This window comes from Haemorhous mexicanus, chromosome 22 (genome assembly GCF_027477595.1).
Source record: "Haemorhous mexicanus isolate bHaeMex1 chromosome 22, bHaeMex1.pri, whole genome shotgun sequence".
Lineage (NCBI taxonomy): Eukaryota > Metazoa > Chordata > Aves > Passeriformes > Fringillidae > Haemorhous > Haemorhous mexicanus.
In genome coordinates, this window is record NC_082362.1 from 4,512,515 (window position 1) to 4,535,382 (window position 22,868).

The window sequence follows — 22,868 nt, forward strand, 5'->3', positions numbered from 1 at the left end:
TCCTATTGGGGATGAAATCAGCCTGTAATTAGAAATACAGTCATGGTGCACTTGGCAGCAGCTGCTGCTGGGTGTCTGGTGGTCACTCTGATGTGCAGACCCCCAGAGAGCAGCAAGGCTGGTGGGTCACTGACAAGATCCAGGTCACCCGACCCAGCACTGCCCTGACCTGCCTGCAAATGGCTCCTTGTTCTAGGCAAGCTGCACATTTGCATTCCAGTCGGTGCCTCTCACCTGCTTAAAGCCCTTTGGGAGTTGGTTCTTTGCCCTTGCTTTGGGTTTCTGGCATCCTCAGGCAGTGCCTTTCAGCAGCAGAACATCCACTGCTCCAGCTCAGTCAGAGTCTGTGCAAAGCTGGAGTTCAGGAGCACTCAGGCTTTATCAGTAGCCCTGTCAGTCAGGAGCAGGGATGGGTGGCACAGCTGCATGTCACAATTTCCTGTGGTGCTGATAGCCATCTCCCCTGAGCCTGCTTCCCTCTCCAGCAGGATGGCAGCTCAGTGCCTGCCTGTCAGTGATGCTGTATCCTGGACTGATCTGGAGAAATACTGGAGAGATGTGCTATGCAGAGAGAGTGGGGATACAGCAGAGCTGAATGCTCTGCCCTCACTGATGAATTATGGAAGAACATTGTGTTCTCTTAGAGAGATACTGCTGAGCTTTTTAATGCTGCTTTAATATTTGTTCACAGGCTGGGAGGAAAACTTCTGTTCAGGGATCAAGAGGTACAAGAGCTGAAGCTGAGGGAGGATTTATCAAGTGGCAGCAGCAGGCAGTGAACTGGGCTTGTCCTGTCACTGGGACCATTCCACAGACACCTCCCTTCTGAGCACAGCTTTTGGATTTGTTCTTGAGGCAGGTGGCAGCTCCTGGGCTGGCAGGGCTGCAGCAGGGCTGGGGCTTGTTGTCTTGCACAAAGATGATTCCCAGAGACACCAATTAGCCAACTGCCCCTGGACAAAGAGTTGGCAGCTGCTGGTGTCCTGCAGCCACTGCTGACAAATCTGGGTCTGCAGTTTTAGCTCTGCAAGAGAAGTAACATGTTCTGCTCTCCCAACAATTCTACTGTGTTCTTAATTACCCTGATCTGTCATTTCTCTATCAAAAATTGAGCTGTAATTTTACAAGCTGCCTGTTTGTTCCCCTCCTTTCATAGATTATCCATGGGCTATGGCCTGGAAGGTTCTCTCAGTGCTGCCTTCCCTGGCAGGAGAGCCTGATGGGGTTTCTGCTGCCTTGCTGCCTATCAGTGCTTTGCTCTGCCAAGGGAATGGCTCTGCCCTTAGCTGTGGCACAGAAGTGATTAAGCTGAAGTTATTAAGGGTACATAAAGCTGCAGAGCTGAGGCACAAGCCCCAGAGTTTAGGCCCACTTTGCCTCTGTTGATGTGACATTTCTGGCTCCTGCTCAGTGCTGGCAGCAAGGCAAGAGGAGATGATTTTCCAGAGACTGCTAAAAGCAGCTTCTGCCTTGCTGCCCAGGTGATGCCCTGGTGTTTGTATGTAGCAGGGAAAGACTCTGAAATCTTGTCCCTGTGTGACTGACAGAGCTTGTCCCATCTATAACAGCAGGCCTTGGATCTGTGAAAGGGGAGAGGTGCTCTGTGTTGGAAAGTGCAGTGCTGGTGGGTTTGGTTTGTTGGGTTTTTTTTTTCCTATTCTGCTATTTTAAAGCAATTTTTTAGTTAGCCAAGAAAACCTTACTTGAAGTGTGGCTAGGAGAAAAATAAAATATGTCTTTTTTCAGGCTTTGTCCCCAGACCTGCCAGCACAGTTAATTGCTTTATACAGTCTCTTCTCCAGTCTCTTCCAGTTGCATTTCCTTTCCCTTTCACATGTTCCCTTCCTCTCCCTGAATCCCAGATCCCCCTGCCCTGGTGTCCACGTTGTCTCTCCACCCTCTGGGATGTAGGAGACCACTCCAGGTGTCCCTGCAGCCATGGTAATCAGCTGCAGCTGTGTGTGCTCCAGCAGGACTGGAGAGGATGAGTCAGGCCAGGGCCTTCTCCCTCCCTGGAGATGCTCCTGGCCTGCAGATGCAGGGAGGAGAACGAGCTGACAAAGGGAATTTTCCTATGCTGGACTGTCCATGGCTTACTCCAGAGGCTGGAAAATAAATCACTTCTTTGTCCTTTCTTTCCTTGTTTTTTCTCATCTTTATCATAGCCCCCTGCTTGATTGGCCAACTGGTTTGGAGCAGCTGGTGGGTGCCAAGAGCTGAGAGGCAGTGCCTCGGTGCTGACCCAGGTCTCACACTCCTCCAGGGCCTGGGACCTGCCTGGCTTTCTTCACAAAGTGATTTCCTTGCTGTGCACAAAGGTGAACTCAGCTGGGGCCAGGGCAGAGGCAGGAGCTGAGCTCCTGCTCAGCATGGCCTGAGAGCTTCCCTTACTGTTCAAACCAGAGCTCTTGAAAAGATTACAGATACTTGGAAAACATTTCTTCAAAGAAGACTCCCTCACATGGCTAATTTCTTTTCCTTGGATTAATTAACCTTTATTTAAAGTTGCATTTCCAGCTTGTCTGAGGGTGAGGTTTGAGAGGAGGGGAAAGCCCAAAGCTGCAGCTGGAGGGGGGCTGGGAGGGTCTGCCCTGGTCCCACGAGTCCCAGGCTCCTGCATCAGCTCTGGGGCCTCAGGTGGGTGAGCCCAGTGCTGAGCTCTGCCCAGCCATGGCCAGGCCACTGCAGCAGGGCTGGGCTTTCTTTTTGCACTTCTTTTTGGATCTTGTTTCAAAATCTGTTTATTTTCTTACCACCACGAGGTCTGGGCTTCCTGTCTATCCTGCTCTGTCCCTTAACAACTTTCTAATTTGAATTCATTGCTGCCCTCAATACTAATTTTCTGGCTTTTATTTTCATTTTTGCCTGTTTTCAGAACTGCCTTCACTTCCCTTTCTAGGCAGGATGAGTTTAAACCAGTGTTTCCTCATTTTCCTTCCATGCCTCTCTTTAAGGTATATCTCTGAATTGCTGAAATTTCTTTTCAGATTGGGGAATTTGGCTTTGTTTAGGGGACATAATTCTCTGTTATATCTGTATTTTCCATGTATGTATTCTCCATTATATATGTATTTTCCATTATATGTATGTAGGCTGTTTGTTTTCAGATATGTCTGTTTTCAGAAAGGTCTGATTTTGGAAATCATCTCTGGTTCCCCCTTCCCATCCCTGCATCTCCCCTGGGACAGCAAAGGCTCCATTCTCAGTTTCTCAGGGTTTTTGTCACCCAGTGGTGGCCACAGTGGATTTCTGGAACTGGGCCTGGACTGCACTGTGCTTTATGATTTTTAACCAATTTTTGTTTTCTGTGGCATTGATTTCCCTCCCTTCCTCTCTTGACTAATACCTTGGACTTGTTAACACAGAGGGCATCTTGTTTTTTTAAGGTGAAACAATTATTGCACACTAGGACTGGCTCAGTCTAATTTGGTGACAGCTTTTCACTGAGGGATCTCATTAAAGTCCTGCTCTATTTGTATTTATCAGCAGCTGCAAATACATCAGCCTGATGAAATCAAGAGAATTGTACAATGTTATCTTAAAGAAACACTTGGCCAGAGATAGGTGTTTTTCTCTGATAAAGGAATAGGACAATTATCCCACTTCCTGCAGGAGAACCAAATAACAGCATAACAACCCTTCCAGAATGCAGCAGCACGTGGCAGGAGTCACTCAGCAGTGAATTATGGTCTTTTCAGTAGGAAGAAAAAAACATAGAAAGCACCTATAATCTGGTTTGATTTTTGCTGTGTGCAGCTCAAGTGCTGGAAGCCCTGCAGAGGCTGAGGGGATGGTGCTTCCCTCCAGGAATTGCCTGAGTGGAGAGCACTGGGGGTGTGGGCCAGGTGGTGACAGTGAGTGTCACCTATTTGTTATTCACTAAATTGAAAGAAAGACCAAATTATTTATTTGTTCCTTTAAAGAAAGTAGAGGAATTCGTCATTTCTTTTATTTGCATAATCCAAAATTCTTGCATTGCATTTGGGTAAAAAAATGCTGTGAAAAAAGTCAGTGATTTTTTTAAGAGTGATGGACCTTCCAAGGAGTGAACTCTGGGGGGCTGTGCTGCACATCTGGCCATTGCCTTTCCCTTGGAACTTTCTGGGTGTTCCCTCCCTGGGTTTATCCACCCCTTTCAAAAACCTGTCTCCAAAAATGGGGGTTCTGGTGCCACAAGCTCCATCTAGCAGCAGTGAAGCACCAGGGAGATGCTTCAGGTGATCAGTCTGGTGGGGATAAGAATGGTGATTTGTGGCCAGAGGTAGGAGGGGTGGTGGGAGGTCAGAGCCAAAGGAATTGGTGGCACAGGGATAAGGCACAGTCCCTGCTCCTGCTTTGTGGGGAGGGAGGGAGGGAGGGATGGAGGGAGGGATGGATGGATCAGGGATGGATGGATGGATGGATCAGGGATGGATGGATGGATGGATGGATGGATCAGGGATGGATGGATGGATGGATGATGGATTAGGGATGGATGGATGGATGGATGATTGATGGATAATGGATGGAGGGATGGATGGATCAGGGATGGATGGATGATGGATTAGGGATGGATGGATGGATGATTGATGGATAATGGATGGAGGGATGGATGGATGGATGGATGGATGGATGGATGGATGGATGGATGGATGGATGGATGGATGGACGGACTGCAACCCATACAAAGGATTCTGCTCCTTCTGGAAGGAGGAAAAAATGCCACCATGGCTTTCTTGGCAGTCTGTGAGCAAGAAGAAGCAGCATTTGGTGCTTTAGAAATGCCATCTTGGCTTGAAACAAGATCCTGAGTGCAGAGCAAAGGGCTGATGGCTGTGTGTGAAAGGCTTCATCTGCTCCTGCAAGTGATCCCTGCTAGGGAGGAGGCCTCCTAGCAAGACCTGGTTTGAAGAGCAGGAGATGTGAGGTGGTTGGAGGCTTTCTTGGAGGAATGGTCACTTCTCCTGCCTGTTCCAGCTGCTCCAGTGGAGTTTCTGCAGCACCCTCTGCAGCACTGCAATTTTCACAGGACCAGGTGAGGGGTACAAAGCTGAGCCCAGAGAAACCAGGACAGGAGACATCATCAGAAAAGTGTTGCTGCTGAATTTGTGAAAATCACCACAGCCTCACACTGGGAAGTGGATCTGCTGACACATGTTGCAGAGGAATTTGTCCTCCTTGTGTCCATACCCTGGGTTCCTGCATGCTGTCCCCTCCTTTGGGGAGGGACATCCTTTCAGGCCCCTCATGCCCTGCATTTTGGCTTTTGCTGGGTCATGCTTTCTCCTCTCCTGGTGCTCCTAGTTCTGATGGATTGGTTTTTACCTTTGGAAAGAAATGTGCTTTGCTAGCAGGAGAGTTAATACACTTCTATGGCCCCATTATTCACAGATGGCTGCTCTTCCCTGTCAAGGAGCTGGAAAAAACTTCCTTCCCTGGCAACAAGATCAAGATTTAAACCACTCCTTGTTTTCCTGACAAGCCATGAGGGGAAAAAAGTTATCAGTCCCCATTCCTTTCATTGTGATGATCTCTTGAGTCAGGAGCATTAGGAATGTTTTCTGGTTGGTGATGGAGAAGAGTTAAAATTTTCATCTCCACACCTATGCTGGTCCTGAGAGGCAGAGGAGTGTTGCTGTTGGTGGGAATGCTGCAGGGACTCACACTCCTGTTCTTACAAATGGACTGAAGGCATCTGGCACTGCTTTTATGTTGTGGTGCTGCTTCTGTAAATGGCAGGGCTATTTTGAGGTTTGTGGGAAGGCTAATCTACCTGTCTGCATGTTTTATATCAGCTTTGTTCCCAAACTAGTGCAGAGGCTTGCTGTGAATTTCCAGCCTGCTTTAGTGCTTGGCAGTTTTGGGGAGAAATGTTCACAAATGCTGGCTTGGGAAGTGCATTCCATCTGAGGCTCAGCCCACAGCATGTCCTGGGTTGGAAAATCCTCCTTTTCCTCACCCCTCCAAGGTGGGGGCTCTTCCCTGCCCTGCAGTGCAGCTCAGTGCTCAGTGAGGACAAGGCAAACTCCACTGCAGCCACGGTGCCTGGTGCCAGCACTGCAGAGGTGCCAGCAGGAGCTCCAGCTCTGCCCAGAGCTTGGCTCTGCAGCAAGGTGTGCAGCTCCAAAGGAAGGGTGCCTTTAACACCAGCTGGCTTTGTGGATCTTCTGATCCACCTTGTTTTCCCCTTTGGCCACCCCTGGTCTGTGGAGGAGCTGAGCACCCCATCCCCACATCCCCACCCCTGGGCTTTCAGGGCTGGATTCCTCAGCAGCAGAGATCAGAGCTGCTCTGGGGTGACTGATTTTAGCAAATACCATGTCAGTACCACTGTTTGATGTAAGAGCCTGAATGAGAGATGTGGGACTCCAGGCAGCTCTCCAAATGCAGTTTATTGGACCCAAGGTGTTACAGCAGCCCAGGGTGGTGGGGACAGAGCTGTGCCCACAGCTGGCAGCTCCAGCTGCAGGCAGCCCTGGAGACCCTTTGGTTTTGGTTACAATGCATTATAGACTTTTCTTTGCTGAGCATCTGCATACAGCAGAACCAGTCTATGCCTTAACTGTTACCTACAGCCCACCATAACTGCTGTAATTACCATATTCATGGCACTGCTCTCCAACCACTAAAAGTCAGCACATTACAGTTTAAGCTAGAAGTTGTTACTCAGTTTTCTTGCAATTGAAAATTCTGAGCCCTTTTTTCTACTTACCACATTTGCTGCCTTGTTTGCCTGTGCTCTCTTTCTGCTTGGTAAAAACATCTTGTTTGGGTGGGTTTATCCTTTGCTCTAAGCCATAAAAACCCCTTCTAACTAACACACCCTTTGCCTCCTTGGTTATCCAGTCAGACTGGCTCAGAAATTCTTTTCTTCTATATCCAGACTTGCTTCCATCTCTATTCCTTCTTCAGATTCTACATTCAAAACTCTTCCTGCTAAGCACACATATCTGTGAGCCTTGCTTGTCAAACTTTCATCCTTCCCAACAGTTTGTGTTGCCCAGCAGAGGATCTGGGCTCTGTGTGCTCCCCTGGAGGAGGAGCCCACCATGCAGGTGAGGGTTCCTCTGGTGCAGGCACAGCCAGAGGGGCTCTGTGTGTGCCAGGCTGGTGTTGGGGAGGGCACAGGCTCATGCTGGCACCCTGGGCTGGATGCTGGGGGCTGCCAGGCTCTGAAAGCCCAGGGAAGCTGGAACAGGGATTTTCCTGCCTGGCACTGAGCACAGTCCAGTAGAGAGGGTTAAAGTAAACAGGCCAGGGGCTGTTGGGCTGAACCTAGGGCAGTGTTGGGGGACTGGGGTGGCTTTACACCAGCACAATCAGAATCAGAATTCAGCCCATAATTGTTTTGTCTTGGGTTGTCAAAAAAAAAAAAAAAAAGAAAAAAAGAAAGTAAAAAAAGCAGTGCTTATAGTGTAACATACACCAGTGTAAGTGAGATTAGGTCTTTAATTATTTAGCACTCTGCCACTACTTGAACCTGATTCAAACTCAGTCATTTCCTTTACCAATACTCTAATTATGTTCTCCTTTTGATCTGCAGGACTGTGTGCAATTAAACCAGTACAAGCTGCAGAGTGAAATAGGCAAGGTAAGTACTGGGGTTCATGCTGGTCACACCAGCCTGTGTCACACATCTGAGCAGGGCTGGAAAGGCTGTGCCAGCCCAAGGGACATCACTGGCCAAGGCTCCTTGCAAGCTGTGTTTGGTTTGGGGATTTTTTTTTTTTTATTATTGTTTTTGAGGGTTTTTTTCCGTATTAGTTTGAGCAAGTTTTGTTCAAGGTCACAGTGAAGTTACTTCCTTTGAAATCTGGATTTATTTTTCCTCCCTCAGAAGGTGCTTAAGCTGGCTCCCTTTCAGAGGTGTTTCCTTGCCAAATGTAACACTAAGAACCTTTGATACATTAGTACAACACAACAAGGAAACAAAAACCCAAAAAATGATCAGGGCAGGTGTTTGTTCCCCATCAGGACTAGTTAAAGTTTTTACATCCCATGAAATGTTTGTTTAATTCCAGTGCATGTTTAAAAGCTGCAGAATGATTCAGAAGTGATTCCTGTGAAGTTCTGTAGAGGTCTGGGCTGGTGAGCAGCTCAGACACCTGCACCTCTGGCCGTGTGCCCCCGTTGCAGATGGCTCCACAGGCAGTGCTGCTGTCTGGGAGCTGTGCCTGCCTCTGCAGCTGGAGCTGCAGCCACAGCAGGCTGAGCTGCAGACACCTCCAGCACAAGTTTCATTTAATTAGCCCAAATGCCTCCAAAATGAGAGGCCCCAGGCTGTGGGGTGCCCCCCCCACCATCTGTGCCATGGGCTGTGCATTTGGCTGCTGGCAGGGGGAGGGAGGCTGCAGGTAGCACTGCTGGCACAGCAGGTGCCATCCCAAACTCACACACAGCTTCAGACTCACTTTGGGCTTCTGTGTGATTTAAGGAGAGTGTGAAACCTTCTCTCAGATGGATTTGTCCCTGCTCCCTCCTTCTCTGTGGGTCACAGCAAGCAGGTGGGCACTGTGAGGTTGGTAGAGGGTCTGCTGTGCTTCTGGATCAGCCAGATGGCTTGTGAGTCCCCCCTGAGACCAGAACCTTATTTCAGCTCTCAGTGAAGTCAAGAGAAATATTTTGAAAGCTCTGGTGTTCATCCCACTCATTTATTCAATAGACATATGTCAGGGATAATACCTGATCATGTCTTACTTGCAAAAAAAGAGTGTTTATTGGGACTTGGAAAAAGCAGCAGTTTGGATGGAGCTTGGCTTCAGGCTGTCCCTGGAGCTGTGGGTACAGCAGCAGTCCATGCCTGGGCAGCATGTGCTTGGTGAAAACAGGAAAAGTGTTCATGCAGAATTTCCAAATTTGCACCAAGAAATTGCTTCTCTCTGCTGCCCACCCCTGTGTGGGTTCAGACAGACATGGTGGCTTTGCTCAGGGCAGGGGGTGGTGGGCTAGCACTCAACTCCTCCAGACATGGATGATCCTCCAGAGCAGCCAAAGCATTCAGCCCTGCTGTAGGGTCACAGCACCTGCAGGCTGCTCAGGGCTAGCATGGCCTGGGGCCTTGGGAGTTGGGGTTTTTCCCAGCTGTGGTCCTCCAGTACAGGAATGTGCTCTCTGCTGACAGAGTGACAAAACTATCTTTTGTTCCCTTAAAAAGGAAAAAAGCTTAGAAGTTTCTTCTTTGATTGGGTAAAAAGACACTTCATAGAATTTAGGAGACTTCACTTCAAACTTAAGGATAGCCAGTTGGACAGGAGCCAAAAAGTCTCACTTAAGCAATTTACTAAAAAAAAAGAGAATAAAGAAACTAATTGCTTTTGTGAAGTGTTTTACTAGGAGCAAGAACTTCTTGCACATGGCTCAGTTTTTCTCTGTAAAGAGTTTTGTTATTCTGCCTTTTATTAAAACTTTTTCTGTTTCCAGCACTACTACAGAAGCCATCTCTCTAATTTTATGCTTTCTAAAGTAGCTGCGCTATCTTGAGTGGGATACAGATCTCTAAAAGCTTATGAGACTTGGCTGGAAGAAACCATCTATCACCCCAGCCTCGAGAGGCAGGAGGATGAGGTGGAGCTGCTGAGCTGACCCTGCAATTCCTGTTCCTTTTCAGGGCTCCTACGGCGTGGTGAAGCTGGCCTACAACGAGAACGATGACAAGTACTATGTGAGTGTGCCTCTGCTCTGCTCCTCTCTGTGCTGCTGTCCCCCCTGGCAGCTGGCTGCTCTCTGCCTGGCTGCTTTCAGCAGTGTCCCTGGGATTTTGGGGGGCTTGCAGGAGCTGAGGCTCCCGCTGGGCACGGAGCTGCTGCGAGGGAGGGACGGGTGGGTGCCTTATGTAACAGGCAGAACATGCTGCTGATCTGCCTTGGCATTTGCTAGCTATGAAACAGGTCACCTGAAATTAGAGACATGTGGGTGGTGGTGTTCAGCACCTGCTGTGTGTTGGAAGCCTGGCCTGGAAGGAGCAGGATACAGTAAATCAGGGCAAGCCCGACGATGGGGAGAAAATGATGCATCTGACTCCATGGTCAGCAGAAAGCTAATTAATGACTTTATTACACTGTATTATTCTATACTATATCACACTACATCTAAACTGAATCTGCACAAGCACCCAACTGCCCAGAATCTCATGACTGTCAGCCCACAGTCCCAACACACACCTGGCCCTGACAGGGCAAGGAACAAAACACCATCACTGTGGGTAAACAATCTCCACTTTGCATTCTACTTTGGCACAAACACAGGCACAGCAAATGAGATAAGAATTGTTTTGATCATTCACTGAGGTTCAGAGAATGTGAATCTCAGAAATATTCTTGGGAAGATGTGCCCTGCTTTTCTCTGTGAATGATAGGAGGGCTCCATGAATATCAGAAGGCTAATTAATTAATTTATTACACTATATTATTCTATACTATATTGCACTATGTTACATTACATCTGAACTGAATCTGCCAAGCACTCAACCCTGCACAGAATCTGGTGACTGTCAGCCCTCAGTCCCAACACACACACACACACCTGGCCCTGACTGCCAAGGAACCACAACACCATCACTGTGGGCAAACAATCTCCACGTTGCATTCTGCTTAGGCACAACACAGGAGCAGCCAATGGGATAAGGATTGTTTTGATCATTCTTCTCTCTCTGCTTCTCTCACTGCTTCTCTCAGGTTCAGAGAATGTGAATCCCACAGCAGGGGTGTTTTGTGAGGAAATGGGGCAGTTTCCCAGAAAAAGGCTGAGCAGTGTGCTGTGGCTGGGCACTGCCAGGCTCCCTGCATCCCACCCCCGTGGGGATGCCTGACGGACACTGAACCAGGCTCACTGCCAGGGCATGAGGTGTAGGGTGCAAGACTGAAGGCAAATCTTGGGGTTTAACAAAGCCAGAGTTGGAGAGTTTCATATTCCAAAAGGCTGCTTGTGCTGGAGGCTCCTGCTCTGGGCCTCCCCTTTCAGAGGGAGCTGAATCCCAACCATCCCAGCTGGAATTCCTGAGAAATCTGCCTGCAGATGTGCTCATGTCCCTGGGCTTGCCCTGTGGCTTGTTTTGTTCAGGCTGAGAGCAGGAGCTGGAAGGAAGGAAAATTTCCTTGCTATGTGTGGCTGTGCCTGGAGGCTTCTGGAAGGAACTTCCAGCAGTTTGTGATGGATGCCAGAGCAGGAATCTGCTGAGCTGTGTGCTTGCAGTGCTGCTGAACCTCAACCCAACACAGCCCTGCTGCTCCACACTATTTGGTGAGAGTGTGCTGCTGCTGCTCCTGCCTGTGGATGAAAAAGGCCCAGCAGAGCAGCCAGGCAGGCTGGGACAAAGGGCAACAAGAAGGTGCTGTGGAACATAAAGCTTGCTTATTCCCCACTGCTCCCCAGGTAGTTTTTCCTCCCTGACTCTTTATTACAAGTGACACACCAGGCTGAAGTGGTCAGGTGGGAATTGTGTGCCTGTGGGTATTCCTCAGCCTTTCTGGAACTGCAGCAGGAATGTCTTGAAATGAAGGATGGAAGAGATGAGACAAAAACCTGGACAAGGCGCCCTGGAGCTGGCCAAGGAAAGGAGCCACAATTCTTTCCATCTCCCATCCTTTCCAAGCTGATTCACAGCTGCACCAGAGCTTTTTCCAATGGCTCCTTTTCTCTGCTGCCCTCCAAATCCTCCCTGCCATGCCCTGCAGCAGGATGGTTTGTTCTGCAGAGAGTGATGGTGCCAGCCCTGGCTTCCCTGATCCATCTGTCCCACCAGCACAGGCATGCCAGCACCAGTAGCACAGAGTGGGAATGCATCACATCCATAAATCATGTTTATTGCCAGCTGAAAATACTTTTCCTTTTAAAATTGTCATCCTTACATTTTGCCATGTAAGGATTGTGTAATCCTACACAATCCTTGCATGGCACTGCCCTTTTCTTCAGGAAATGCCATTGAGGTGCCCAGTGGTGGGCAGGGCATCTCTTGCAGCTCAGCAGGGGAGAGCTGGCTGTAGGGTTGCACTGCCTGCTGCATTCCTGTCCCTGTTCTGGGTGCAGATTAACCCCATGGAAGCAGATTTAGCTGGTCACATCCAAACCAAAAGTGAAAGGCTGTGTGCAGGTTAGCCTGGTGTGTGTTAGTTAATCCCCACTTGATCTTGGATTCTAATCTAAGCAAACACTTTAAAGGTGCTGCAGCCCAGGAGGGGCACCATGCCTGGGGGGGTTTGAGCCTCACCTGGGGGCAGGCAGGGCACAAAGACCCCCTTAGTGCCAGCCCTGCAGGGATGTGCTCTTGGCTTCACCCCATCCTTCTTTTGGGGTTCAGCTGATCCTGGGCTGGGAAGGTGATGCTGGGAGGGAACTCTGAACTCTGTGTCCCTTGTCCTTGTTCCCCTCTTGGCAGGGCAGGGGGAGCTGTCCCCCTCCCCTGTGCAGCCACATGCCTGGCACCCTCATCCTCCCAGCCAGCTGTGCTTGTTTTCTGGAGGGCAAGCTGCTGGAGGAGACCCCTCTGCTTTTCCAGGACATGAATGCAGCTCAGGAGCTGGCAGACTTTTCAGAGCTTCAGAGGAACAGCTGATTGCATCACTGGCTAATGGTTGCTCAGCTCTCCACCTGCCTGCTGTGCCTGACCCTGGAGCTCTCCCAGAGCTGAGACAGCTTCCATCCTGCCCTGCTGTCCTTCCCATCCCTGCTCCTCAGCAGTGCACCCAGGGGTGCCTAATGACTCTCACCAGCAGTTAAGAGAAGCATTTGGGATTCTAACAGCTGGGAAGGGCCTTTTCTGTGTGTTTGTTTTCCCCCAGATTTAGCTCTGGAGGGTGTTTTTTGTCTCAGTGGTGAAAAGCAGTAAGAAGTAATTGGAGAAATCAGCCCTTGGTGATTTCCTTCAGTGAGCAAGGCCAGGTTGGATGGGCTTGGGGCACTCTGGTCTAGTGGAAGGGATCCTTACCCATGGCAGGGAGATGGAACTGATGATTTTTAAGGTCCCTTCCAACCCAAATCATTCTATGATATTCTGCTTCTATAACTGATTTTCATTTGCAGTGGTTCACAATGAGGCCAGGCTGTTGCTGCCTTTACTGTCTTGAAGCTAGTGTGCTGCAGTAACAAGGACCAACATTGTAAAAAAATAATAATAAAAAAAATTATTTAGGGGTATAATTCAGAGTGTGGCTCCTGATTCTTGCTGAGGTGTGGGAGCCTTTGCTAGCTCCCTTCAAAAAGGCAGAGTTTATAGGGAGCAAGGACTGAATAGAGCTCCTGTCAAAGCCAAAGGAAAGATTGCTGCTGCTTTAATGAGTTTTGGACCTAGCCTAGAATTAGGAAAAACTCTCAAGAAAAAAATTCAACCACCACATTTGGGAAAAGATGTAGATGGGTTGTGTTTACTTTGTGGGTTTTTTACCTTCCATTAAAGATGAGGGAGTGCTTCTAAGAGCTTTGCCCTTGGTTGCTGTGAGCACCACAGAGCCTGGCAGGGCTGGGAAGTGTCCTGGCTCACATCACTGGATGCAGGGAATGTGTCAGGCCATGGAAACTGGAATTTCTGCACCAGGAGTGTGAGCCAGTGCTCCCTCCAAGGAGGAGACCCCACTGGAAAGCAGAGCTGGCTGCCAGGGCAGAGGGCCCTGCTGCTCCTGGGGCACATGAAGCTGTCACAGCTGTGGGGCTCTGCCAAGGAACCCTTCACTCTGGAAAGGTTTCAGTGTCTCAGTTTGAAGGAGATGCTTTGACAATGACTAAGGGAAAAATCAAAGGCCAAGTTCTGTGAAAAAGCAGCAAATAAAAAGCAAAGGCAAATGTGTCCAGGGGGAGATCTAGATTGGAATCATTGTGCTGATGGAATTTGATTCTTTGATGCCTCAGGTCATGTCTTCCTCCTATTTTCAATCTCTAAATCAGCTTGCAAAGAAAAGTGGTGATGATGGGCATTTGTTATGCTGCTGCTGGAATAAGGCAACAGCATTTAGGTTGTCAGTGGATTTTTCTTTTTTTCATCCTTCTTTTTAAATCTTGTTTCCTAAGAAACAAGATTTGTGTGATTGTGCTCTCTGCCTCTGTTTGTACCTAACAGTCTTTGCACAGAGGGCTGTTTCCTACCAAGTCCCAGTGGTGGGGAAAAATTCTTTCCAAGTTTCTGAAAGGAGTGGCTGAACAAAGGGCTGCTGCTGAGAAGGCCAGCAGCAAGCCTTGAACTTTCCAGCCCCTGGAGAAGCCACTTTGGTTGCCATCCAGGAGGGAAGGGAAGGCACAGCTCCTGCATTTCCCATCCCCTGGCTCACGTAACAGCTGCTGAACCACTGCCAGCTGCTCTCCAGAGCTGTGGGGAGCAGGGAAGGCATCTCTGGCTCAGTCCAACACCTCGTGCTGCTCAGCTGAGGGCTCTGGCTCACCCAGGTGACAGCAGGATCCCTGGGAGGCACCTGGGGACAGGACTCATCCCTGCTGGGGTGGCACAGTGTGGATGGGGCACAGCCTGATGGTGGAATTCTGCTGGTGGGACAAAACCCAGGACAGGATTTTAAGGCCATGGCAGCTAAGCCTGTCTGGTTTAGGATTTTCTTTCAGTTCTAACACTCCTCTTTGCCAGCAGAGCTTCCTTCTCAGCTGCTTTGTCTGAGGGATGTTGTTGTTAGGCAGGCCAGGTGAAGAAGAGCTGGAAACACTCTCTGGTCTGTTCAGCATTCCCACAGAGTGCCCTCATGCACTAGCAGAGGGTTTAGGTGGTTAGTAGGGATTTTTGGGCAGCATCCCACTCCCCTGGGAGCTGTAGGTAGGGACTGTGCACAGGCTTCTGCCCTTGCAGCACAAGTCTCTCCCTTAGCAAATAAAATGACATTCTGAGCATGTGAGAGCATCACCAAGGACAGGTGATAAGTTCACTTGGCTCAGTAATTTTGTCACCCTTCCCTCCCAAAACCAATGGCCTTTTTGCCCCTGTCATTACCCACAGCTCGTGGTCCTGCTGCTGTGAGTCACAGGCATTCCTCCTCTCCATAAACCTGGGATCTCCTTTCCCTTAGGCAGCTGCCCCGTGGCTTCCAGCTGTGGGGTTGATAGGAAGAGAGCAGTAAACTTGGCTAATAAACAAACACCAGAGAAAAGCACTCAGTTCCTGCTGTTTCTCCAAGGGACATGTCCACGCTCAGGAGGAGGATGTGTGGAGGAAATCTCCAGGCTCCCTCTTTTCCTGAGAAGACTGAAGCAACACTTGCCTGTGCAAAGGGAAAATCCCTCAGCTTGGCTCTGAGCTGGTTCTTTATCAGAAAGGCATTATCTGGGTAATTAGCTCTGCCTGTGAGTACAAATGTCTTTGGCTCTGTCAGGCACTGAGCCTGGAAGGAGAGGTTTGCTGAAGCCTCCCTGAGAAGGAGAGGTTTGCTGAAGCCTCCCTGAGAAGGAGAGGTTTGCTGAAGCATCCCTGAGGTGCTCCCAGTGCAGCAGCCACCATTCAGGAGGAAGCCTGGTCCTGCCAGCTCACTGTAATGTAAGTGAGGCTTCACTGCCACGTGCCCTCCTCTCTGCTCTTGTGATAATTAAGTGGTTCTGGCCTGTTGCATGATGAACTTTGCTGTTTGTCCCTGAGTTTGTCAGCACACTGGGACAGGTCCTCTCTTCTGACCCAGCCCTGCCTGTGCAGCAGCAGATCCTGGTGCTCCAAAACTGGTATGAGCACATCCTGGTGCTTCTTTCCACAGTAGTGGTGCTTTGCAGTCACCTCCCCTGCCATGCAGTAACCCCCCACTGCCCCTCAAGTGTTCTTCAGGGAGTTTGGGTGGCAGCAGGAGCTCCTGTTCCTTCCATTTCTGTCCCCAAGAGCAAGTCCTGTCTTAGCTATGGCTCCTCTCTGTGCCTTCCTGCTCCCTCCAGCTTCTCCTGGGAAGGACTGTCCTGATGTGGGCATGGCTGCTGGTGATGGTTCAGTTCCTCAGGCTGAGGCCCCCAAGCTCCCAAACTCAGGAGCTTTCAGCAGCAAATTGCATCTTCTATTTCATCCTTTTTCTGAAGCTCCTTGCCAGAAGGCAGCAAGGACTCAAGATGGGATTGGAACAAGAGAAGAGTTCTCCTCCTGGGTTGGCAAGGGTTGAAAGAGAAATGGATGTGCTAATTCCTTTGATTTTTCTCATAAATTTTCATTATGGAGAGATAAAATGGGAAGCGTAGGAAGTCCTCCAGGCTCGGTCCTGGCCGTATTTGGAGGTGGTTGTGCACATCTTGGATCCTCTTCCAGCAGACCATGAGTCATTTGGCTGCCTGCATTGGACACAGAGCTGTGCTAAGTCAATGACAAGCACTTCTGAGTCTGTCTCTCAACACCATCATTTCTAACAGTTGGTTGGAGCTGTCAGGCAGGATTGAAACACTGCTCAGTGTCTCCTCTCAATTACACGGGTGCAAATCCAGAGGATTTCATGGATCAGTACCAAAAATAACAATCCTCTCAGCAGGCATGAACCTGGGAGCACTGATGGGAGGTGGGGATGTTTGGGCACGTGGTGCCATCATTGCCAGGAACAACAGCTTGGGAAGGAGCTCACTGGAATGGCTTTGGTGACCTGTTCCTGCTATGGGGGTTAAAAACAGGTAATGGAATGGGCAGAGACCCTGCCTCTGTGGTACTGATGCAAAATTCCTGGGAGTTTGACTGTGTGCTGCAGGGCTCCTTGGTTAGTTAGACTGTGTAGGGGTCACTCCAGTGGGAATTACATGTGGGATGCTGTATTAACAGGAGTAACCCCTTGGGCAGGGGAAGGAGTGAGTGACCATCCCAGCTCCTGGAAGCACAGACTGTTCTCCCAAGCAAATTGTACCTTGAGCTGGTTTCTCATTAAATATTCATCTGCTGGGCCACTTGGGGGGTTGGAGTGGCCCTCCAAAAGGTTATTAATGCACAGAGCAGATGGAGGCACAAAAACTGCTTATTAAATTCAGATTGCCTTTTGCCACTATGCTAATGCCAGCTGGATGGCAGGAGGAATTACCCTGACCCCTTCCCACACCTCATCTGCCTGGGCTCAGTTTCCTTCTTATACAAGACCAGTCATAAGATGAAGCAGCCTTGAAGTGCCTCTGAGCTGGAGCATCATCCAAAACAGAGGAACCCACCTCTTCCCCAAGCTTCTGGCCCAAATGCAGAAATTGGGCTCCTTTTTCTTTGTTCATTTGAAAATAAATCATAATTTTTCATGAGGAGTGATGAATGGAACAGATGGCTAGTGCTTTCAGGAAAGCCTGGGTCAGTGTCTGTCTGGTGTGGCCACCACTGACCAGGACCTTTCTCTAGGCTGAGGAGCAGCCCTGAGCCAGTCCCTGATGCCCAGCATACCCCAGGTCACAGCAATCAGCTCTTTGCCTCTTGTTCAGTTTTAACACTGCTTTTTCTTCTTCTTCCAGGCCATGAAAGTCCTCTCCAAAAAGAAGCTCTTGAAGCAGTATGGATTTCCACGTGGGTATCTCACACTTAGAGCTCTGCCTGCTGTCCTCAGCCAGATCTCTCTGTAGAAACATTGCCTGCAAGGGGGGCAGGACGTGGCCTCCTGTGACAGCTGCCCATGTGAAAATGTGAAAATGGAGCTGGTTAAAAGGGGCTGGAGAGGGGGCAGGTACAGCCACAGGGAAATCCAACACGCTCAGTAATGGGATGCCTGGCTCTGATTTTTGTGAGTCTCTTTGAAGTGGTGACTCTTCCATGTTCACCATTTATGAGGCCTAATTAAGCACTGGAATTAGGCAGGGTGTTCCCCTCCTTCCCTTCCCCTGGGATAGCACCTGGCTGCAGCCTGGGCCATGGGATGCCCCAGATCCAGCTGGGAGCAGCTGCTCCAAGTGGGCCTTGGAGAGCTCAGCTCCAGCTGGGAGCCTGCAGAGCTCTGGGATGAGAACAAGGTGATGAGATCTTGCAGAACAGCTGGAGGGCTGTGCAGAGGGGCCAGTGCTGCTGCCAAATGAGGAATTCCTCACTGTGCTGTCCCTCTTGCAGGTCGGCCTCCTCCCAGAGGGTCCAAAGCATCCTCTGGAGAGCAGCCCAAGCCCATGGCACCCCTGGACAGAGTCTATCAGGAAATAGCCATCCTAAAGAAGCTGGACCACATCAATATTGTTAAGCTGATAGAGGTGAGCTGCTTCTCCACCCTAAGTTATGCTGAAACAAATCTGGTTTGTATTGCAACAAGAGGATTTTTCTTCAGCTGTTCCTACTTCAGCCAGAGTTGGTTTAATATAGATGTTCAGAAATTTAGGCTGGGGATTCCAAGCAAAGTCTTACTGACTGTGTGGGACAAACTGCACTCTCAGCCTGAGCTCTGGGCTGGTGCCCAGGAGAAGGCAGCTCACTGTGCTGCTAGAAATGGCAGTGAGCTTTGGTCACTGGAACTTGTGTGCAGACAAGCCTGGGAAGGTGCACAAGTGCAAGGCTCCAGTGCCATTTTCATTATTGACTGAGGTCAGTTTAGGACAAGCAGTGCCTTTACTGGTAGGCTGTTTCTCCAAATACAGGCAGAACCCCAGATTCTTCTGGAGACAGGAAAATCTGTCCTCCAAAACCCCCCAAAAAAACCTGTTCTCCAAAACCCCACTCTTCAGGACTCTAAATATCAACCTAAATTATTCTCAGTGTTCTGCAGCCCAGCACAATGTACTGGGACTGTTACTTGCTTAAAAATAATTTTTTTTTTCCCTGTTGTTTTTCACTTTTTTTTCCTCTTTCTCCTTATTTCTCTGTGATCTCTCAGGTCCTTGATGATCCTGCAGAGGACAACTTGTACATGGGTATGTGAGTCTCATAAGCTAACAGAACCATCTGGGCTTGGGCCTGGTGGTGCAGGTGACACGTGCCAGGACTCGGGGTCAATACGGGAGGAAACTTGTGCCAACCTCTGCAGACTTTTTTGTTTTCTGCCAAGTTAAAACGCCTGTAAATGCAGCTGGGATGGAAAGGCCCCGTGCAGTAGGGTAAGGCAACCTTGTGTCAGAACAGCTGTGCACACCTCTTGGCCATGGGGACACTGAAAAGACCTGGCAGCTGCTCTGTCCCAGCTGATTCCAGTCCTGGAGCCAGCAGGGAAGAGAAGGGTGCAGGATGGTTTCCTTGTCCTCCTGCTGGGAAACTTCTGTAGGCTGTGGATGGTGGTAGTGACTCCAGAGTCACTCCAGTCTTGTCTGGGAGTGCTTGCTGTGACCCCTGCAGAGGCTCAGGACCTCCTAAGGGAGCAGCACTCCCACCTTTGGAAGCCGTGCCTGACTGGGTGTTTATGCAGAGGGTGAGGGAATTTCACCCATTTTGTCTTCCTCTCCTCCAAACTCTGGCAGTGCCAGCCATCCCTAACCCCCCTTTGGGTAAAACATTGGGGACAGGCCTGGGAGGCCCTGAGGTGCCCTCTGAGATGGGTTGGAGGAGGGGATGACTGACCCTTTTACATCTCTGCTTCCCCAAACTGCTTCCTGATGAAGCAGGTTCAAAGACTGCTCCTCATGAAATAATTATGGGACACTTCTGAAGCTGCCTGGAGGAGGACTCTGCCTAGCAAATGAAGCAGTTTGCCTTTGAAAGGCCACTTTTCCCTTTGGGCTGAAGCCCCAGTGGCATCTGGCAGCATCTCAAAGTGATGGCACTCGTGGTGGGGAGGGTGACTGAGGCTGTTGTTTGAAGGACTGAACTCCTCGGGGTGGAGGAAAGGGGAGAGATGAGGTAGAAAGCTGCAAAGAGGAGACAAAACCCCAAAACTCAACCCAGCTCCATCTGTGGAATCAGAGAGCCATCCCAGAAACAGCAGCAACAGCAGCAGGACAGGTGGGGAATCTCCTGGTCCTGTTGGAGGTTGTGCTGGTTCCTGAGTGATGAGCAGAAGCCATGTCCCTGCTGTCCATGTTCCATCACCCCTTTCTCTGCCTGGGCTCCCCTCAGGTTCAGGCACACCCAGCTCCTGCCTCTGCAGCTCCCTTGGCAGAAGGAGTAGCACTGCTCAGGGCTGAACCTCCTGCAAGCGGGTGTGCTCCCTCCTGCTGCTGCCCCAGCTGATGAGAACTGCACCTTTCTCCTTCCAAAAATGCCCCCAGTGCAGAGCAGATGTAGAGGAAGAGGTGTTTGCTCCTTGCCTGTGACTGCTGGGTTCAGGCACTGCTGTGAGCACTTGGGATGGGATCTCAGCAGGCACTGAGCAACCTGCAAAGGTACAGAGAGGTTGAATGATGAAATGTTTCCACAAGCTGCAGCTTCTGGAGGGCAAGGTGAGCCAATTCAGGCTGCCCTGCTGTGTTTGTACCCAGTGCTTTGGGGAGGGGATCTGCTCAGATTTTTTGAGAGGTGCAAGAAATCCCCATGTAATTCATGGGGAAAGAGCTCTCCTGCTCTAGAGAGAAGCAGATCCTTCTCCTGTTTGCAGAGCAGGATCAGATAAAACACTTTTCCCCAGCCTCCTAACCAGACACACAAACTCATGTGCTCTGCAAGCCTCAACTCACAGCAGCAAATCCTCCTCAGTGGCTCCTGCCAGGGAGTGTTTGGCTCTGACAAAGCTGTAGCTGTGCTGCTGATTGACACAGCAGAAATGGAGCAGCATGTTCTTACAGCATCTCCTTTGCTATCAGCAGTTTAGTGGGAATATCACACCAAACACCCTCCCTTGGAGGTACAACAGGGCTCAAATCAGCCAGGGCTGACACCCAGAGCAGCAGCACTGTGGGTGATAAATTAGCACCCACTGTGTCCCTGTGCAGAGCTGGCAGGAGGGGGGATATTTGTCTGTGCTGAAGAGATGAATATTTTCATTTTTCATCCTCTGGTGTCCTTGTCATGGGTGAGGGAAGAGAAATGAGTGGAGATAAATTGATTTTGCAGGTATGGGAATGGATGTGTTTTTGTAGGTGATGAATAACAAATAAGCCCAGACTGCTCTTCTCATTCATTCATGGTTTATTTCCTTTTCTTGCAGTGTTTGACCTCATGAGGAAAGGGTAAGTAGCCCTCCTGGGACCCCTTCTGTTGAAAATTTTGGTGTTCTTCCTCAGGTTCCCATGTGAAATGGAGGTTTGATATGTCCAGTGGGGCAAGCCCTGTCTGCAGGGCAGGCAAAACCCAAAAATTCCAGGTTGCTACAGCCTGGAATGATGTGCTGAACAAAAATGGGCTGGGAGGACATGTCCTGCTGCCAGACTCTGATCTGGAAAACAAATTCTATGACAATTCCTCCTCAGGTGCCTGGAAGAAAAGGTTTGAATGGCAACACTCTGCTGAGTTCCCTCTGACACAAGGGGTGTGTGTGCTTGCACCAAGGCTTACTTGGCCCCTGCTGCCTCACTCTGCCCTCAGCACTGACCTCTCATGGGGGGCTGTGCTCTTGGCTCATTTCTTTTGCACAGTAGAAGAGGGGATAAGGTGGTGAGAGGTTCCTCTCTGCTCTTTGCTACACCTGCACTGGTTCTGCAGCTCTGCAGTGAGGTCAGGATTTCTGTGCCCAGGATGGAGGAGATCCCCAGGGAGGATTTTTTCTCTCTGGCCCCATGAACAAGCTGCCAGCTCCAGAGGGTTGGTGGCAAGAGGCTCCCCAGTCTCCCTGGTGATCAGGCTGATGCCTGACCTGTAGGAGAGGGAGCTCCTGGAAACAGCTGAGGCTGGGGAACCTGTGGCTCATCCAAGTGCAGCCTGGCTGCCCCTGGCAGGAGGCAATTAGACTCCATTAGTGGCTCTGCCAGCCCTGCTCTCACATTTCTCCCTGGTTTCAGCAACAGAAAAATGTGCATAAAAGAGGGAGGGAAAGCAGTGGCAGGAAAAAGCAAATGGGAGGTGAAGGTCATCAATCCAGTGGGCAGCCAGGGAGAAGAGGGAAATGCTGCAGGGAGGATTTGCTGCTGGGTGCTGAGGGGAAGAGGCACAGAGCCTGGCTTTGGCACTGGGCTGTTCCCTGGCAGGGTTTGGCTGCCAGGATGGTGTCCCAGGAGCACTCAGTCAAATCCAGCTGCAGCCAGTGGATGTGTGTGCACATGCAAAGCCAAGCTGTGAGCACAGGCAGGGTTAGCCCCCAGTGCAGTGAGGCCCTTGGTTGCAACAGGACAAGAACTTAACAACAAGAAGCTGTAACATCCAAGGTATAAAAAGTGTAGTTTATTTTTGAACTCTAATATTTATAGACTTTCAAAAGTGACTATGGATTGGAGGATGAAATTGCTACTTCTCCAGCCACACTAGTCAAACTAACAATCTAACAATTTTTTCTTCTTTTAAAAAGAAATGCAAAAAGAAATGCAAAACAATCATTATTTACATAAAAAGTACGTGGGAAAACTCCATTACAAAAATGTAAACATCAAAAAACAAAGCAACAGTCCTTAGCTCCAGCCATTCATCCACAGGGGAACAGCAGATTCTGACTGGCTCTTAGAGCCTCTTTGCCCTCAGCTTTCAGCAGGCACAGGCAGAAGAGGGGCTTGTAGAGGAGACTGTGCTTCCCTCAGCAGTAGCAGCATTCAAAGGAAAGGAGAGGAGAAGCTGACCAGGTAACCTTGGCTGTTCAGGGCTGAATGGCTGAGCTCTGGTGGTGGCTGAACCCTGAGCAGCTAAATAGGCTTTTAAAGCAGTTCAGCACAATGCACAGAAAATATTCCCATTTAACCTTTGAGCCAGTGGTTCCCGTGCAGACTCTGCCTCAGTTGGAGCAGCTGCACAATGAGATTGTGTCAGGACTGAGCCCCAGCAGGCAGGACATGCAGTGCACAGCAACAGAGCCCACTGCTGCCTGGGATCTCATGGCAGTGCTGGTGCTCACAGCCATGGGCAGCTGCAGCAGGAAGGCAAAGGCCAGGTCCAGCTTTGTTCTTGTCTCATTGGGACTGTCAGTTTGTCTTATTTGGTGCAGACACCAGCAGTTAATCCTGATGATGATGAGGGCTCAGGGCTATGCAAAGCCACCCATCGCTGGCCA

General features: G+C 49.8%; 1 protein-coding gene across 2 annotated transcripts in view; it reads left to right on the top strand.

The window, feature by feature from the left end:
- CAMKK1 (calcium/calmodulin dependent protein kinase kinase 1) overlaps window positions 1–22,868 on the top strand; it is a 98,192-nt gene that overhangs the window by 41,703 nt on the left and 33,621 nt on the right. For both annotated transcript variants that reach the window (XM_059865958.1, XM_059865957.1), the window contains exons 3-8: window positions 7,523–7,570; window positions 9,587–9,640; window positions 17,347–17,398; window positions 17,933–18,066; window positions 18,684–18,720; window positions 20,883–20,904. In XM_059865958.1, the coding sequence (XP_059721941.1) occupies window positions 7,523–7,570; window positions 9,587–9,640; window positions 17,347–17,398; window positions 17,933–18,066; window positions 18,684–18,720; window positions 20,883–20,904 (347 nt within the window). The remainder of the gene's footprint in view (window positions 1–7,522; window positions 7,571–9,586; window positions 9,641–17,346; window positions 17,399–17,932; window positions 18,067–18,683; window positions 18,721–20,882; window positions 20,905–22,868) is intronic.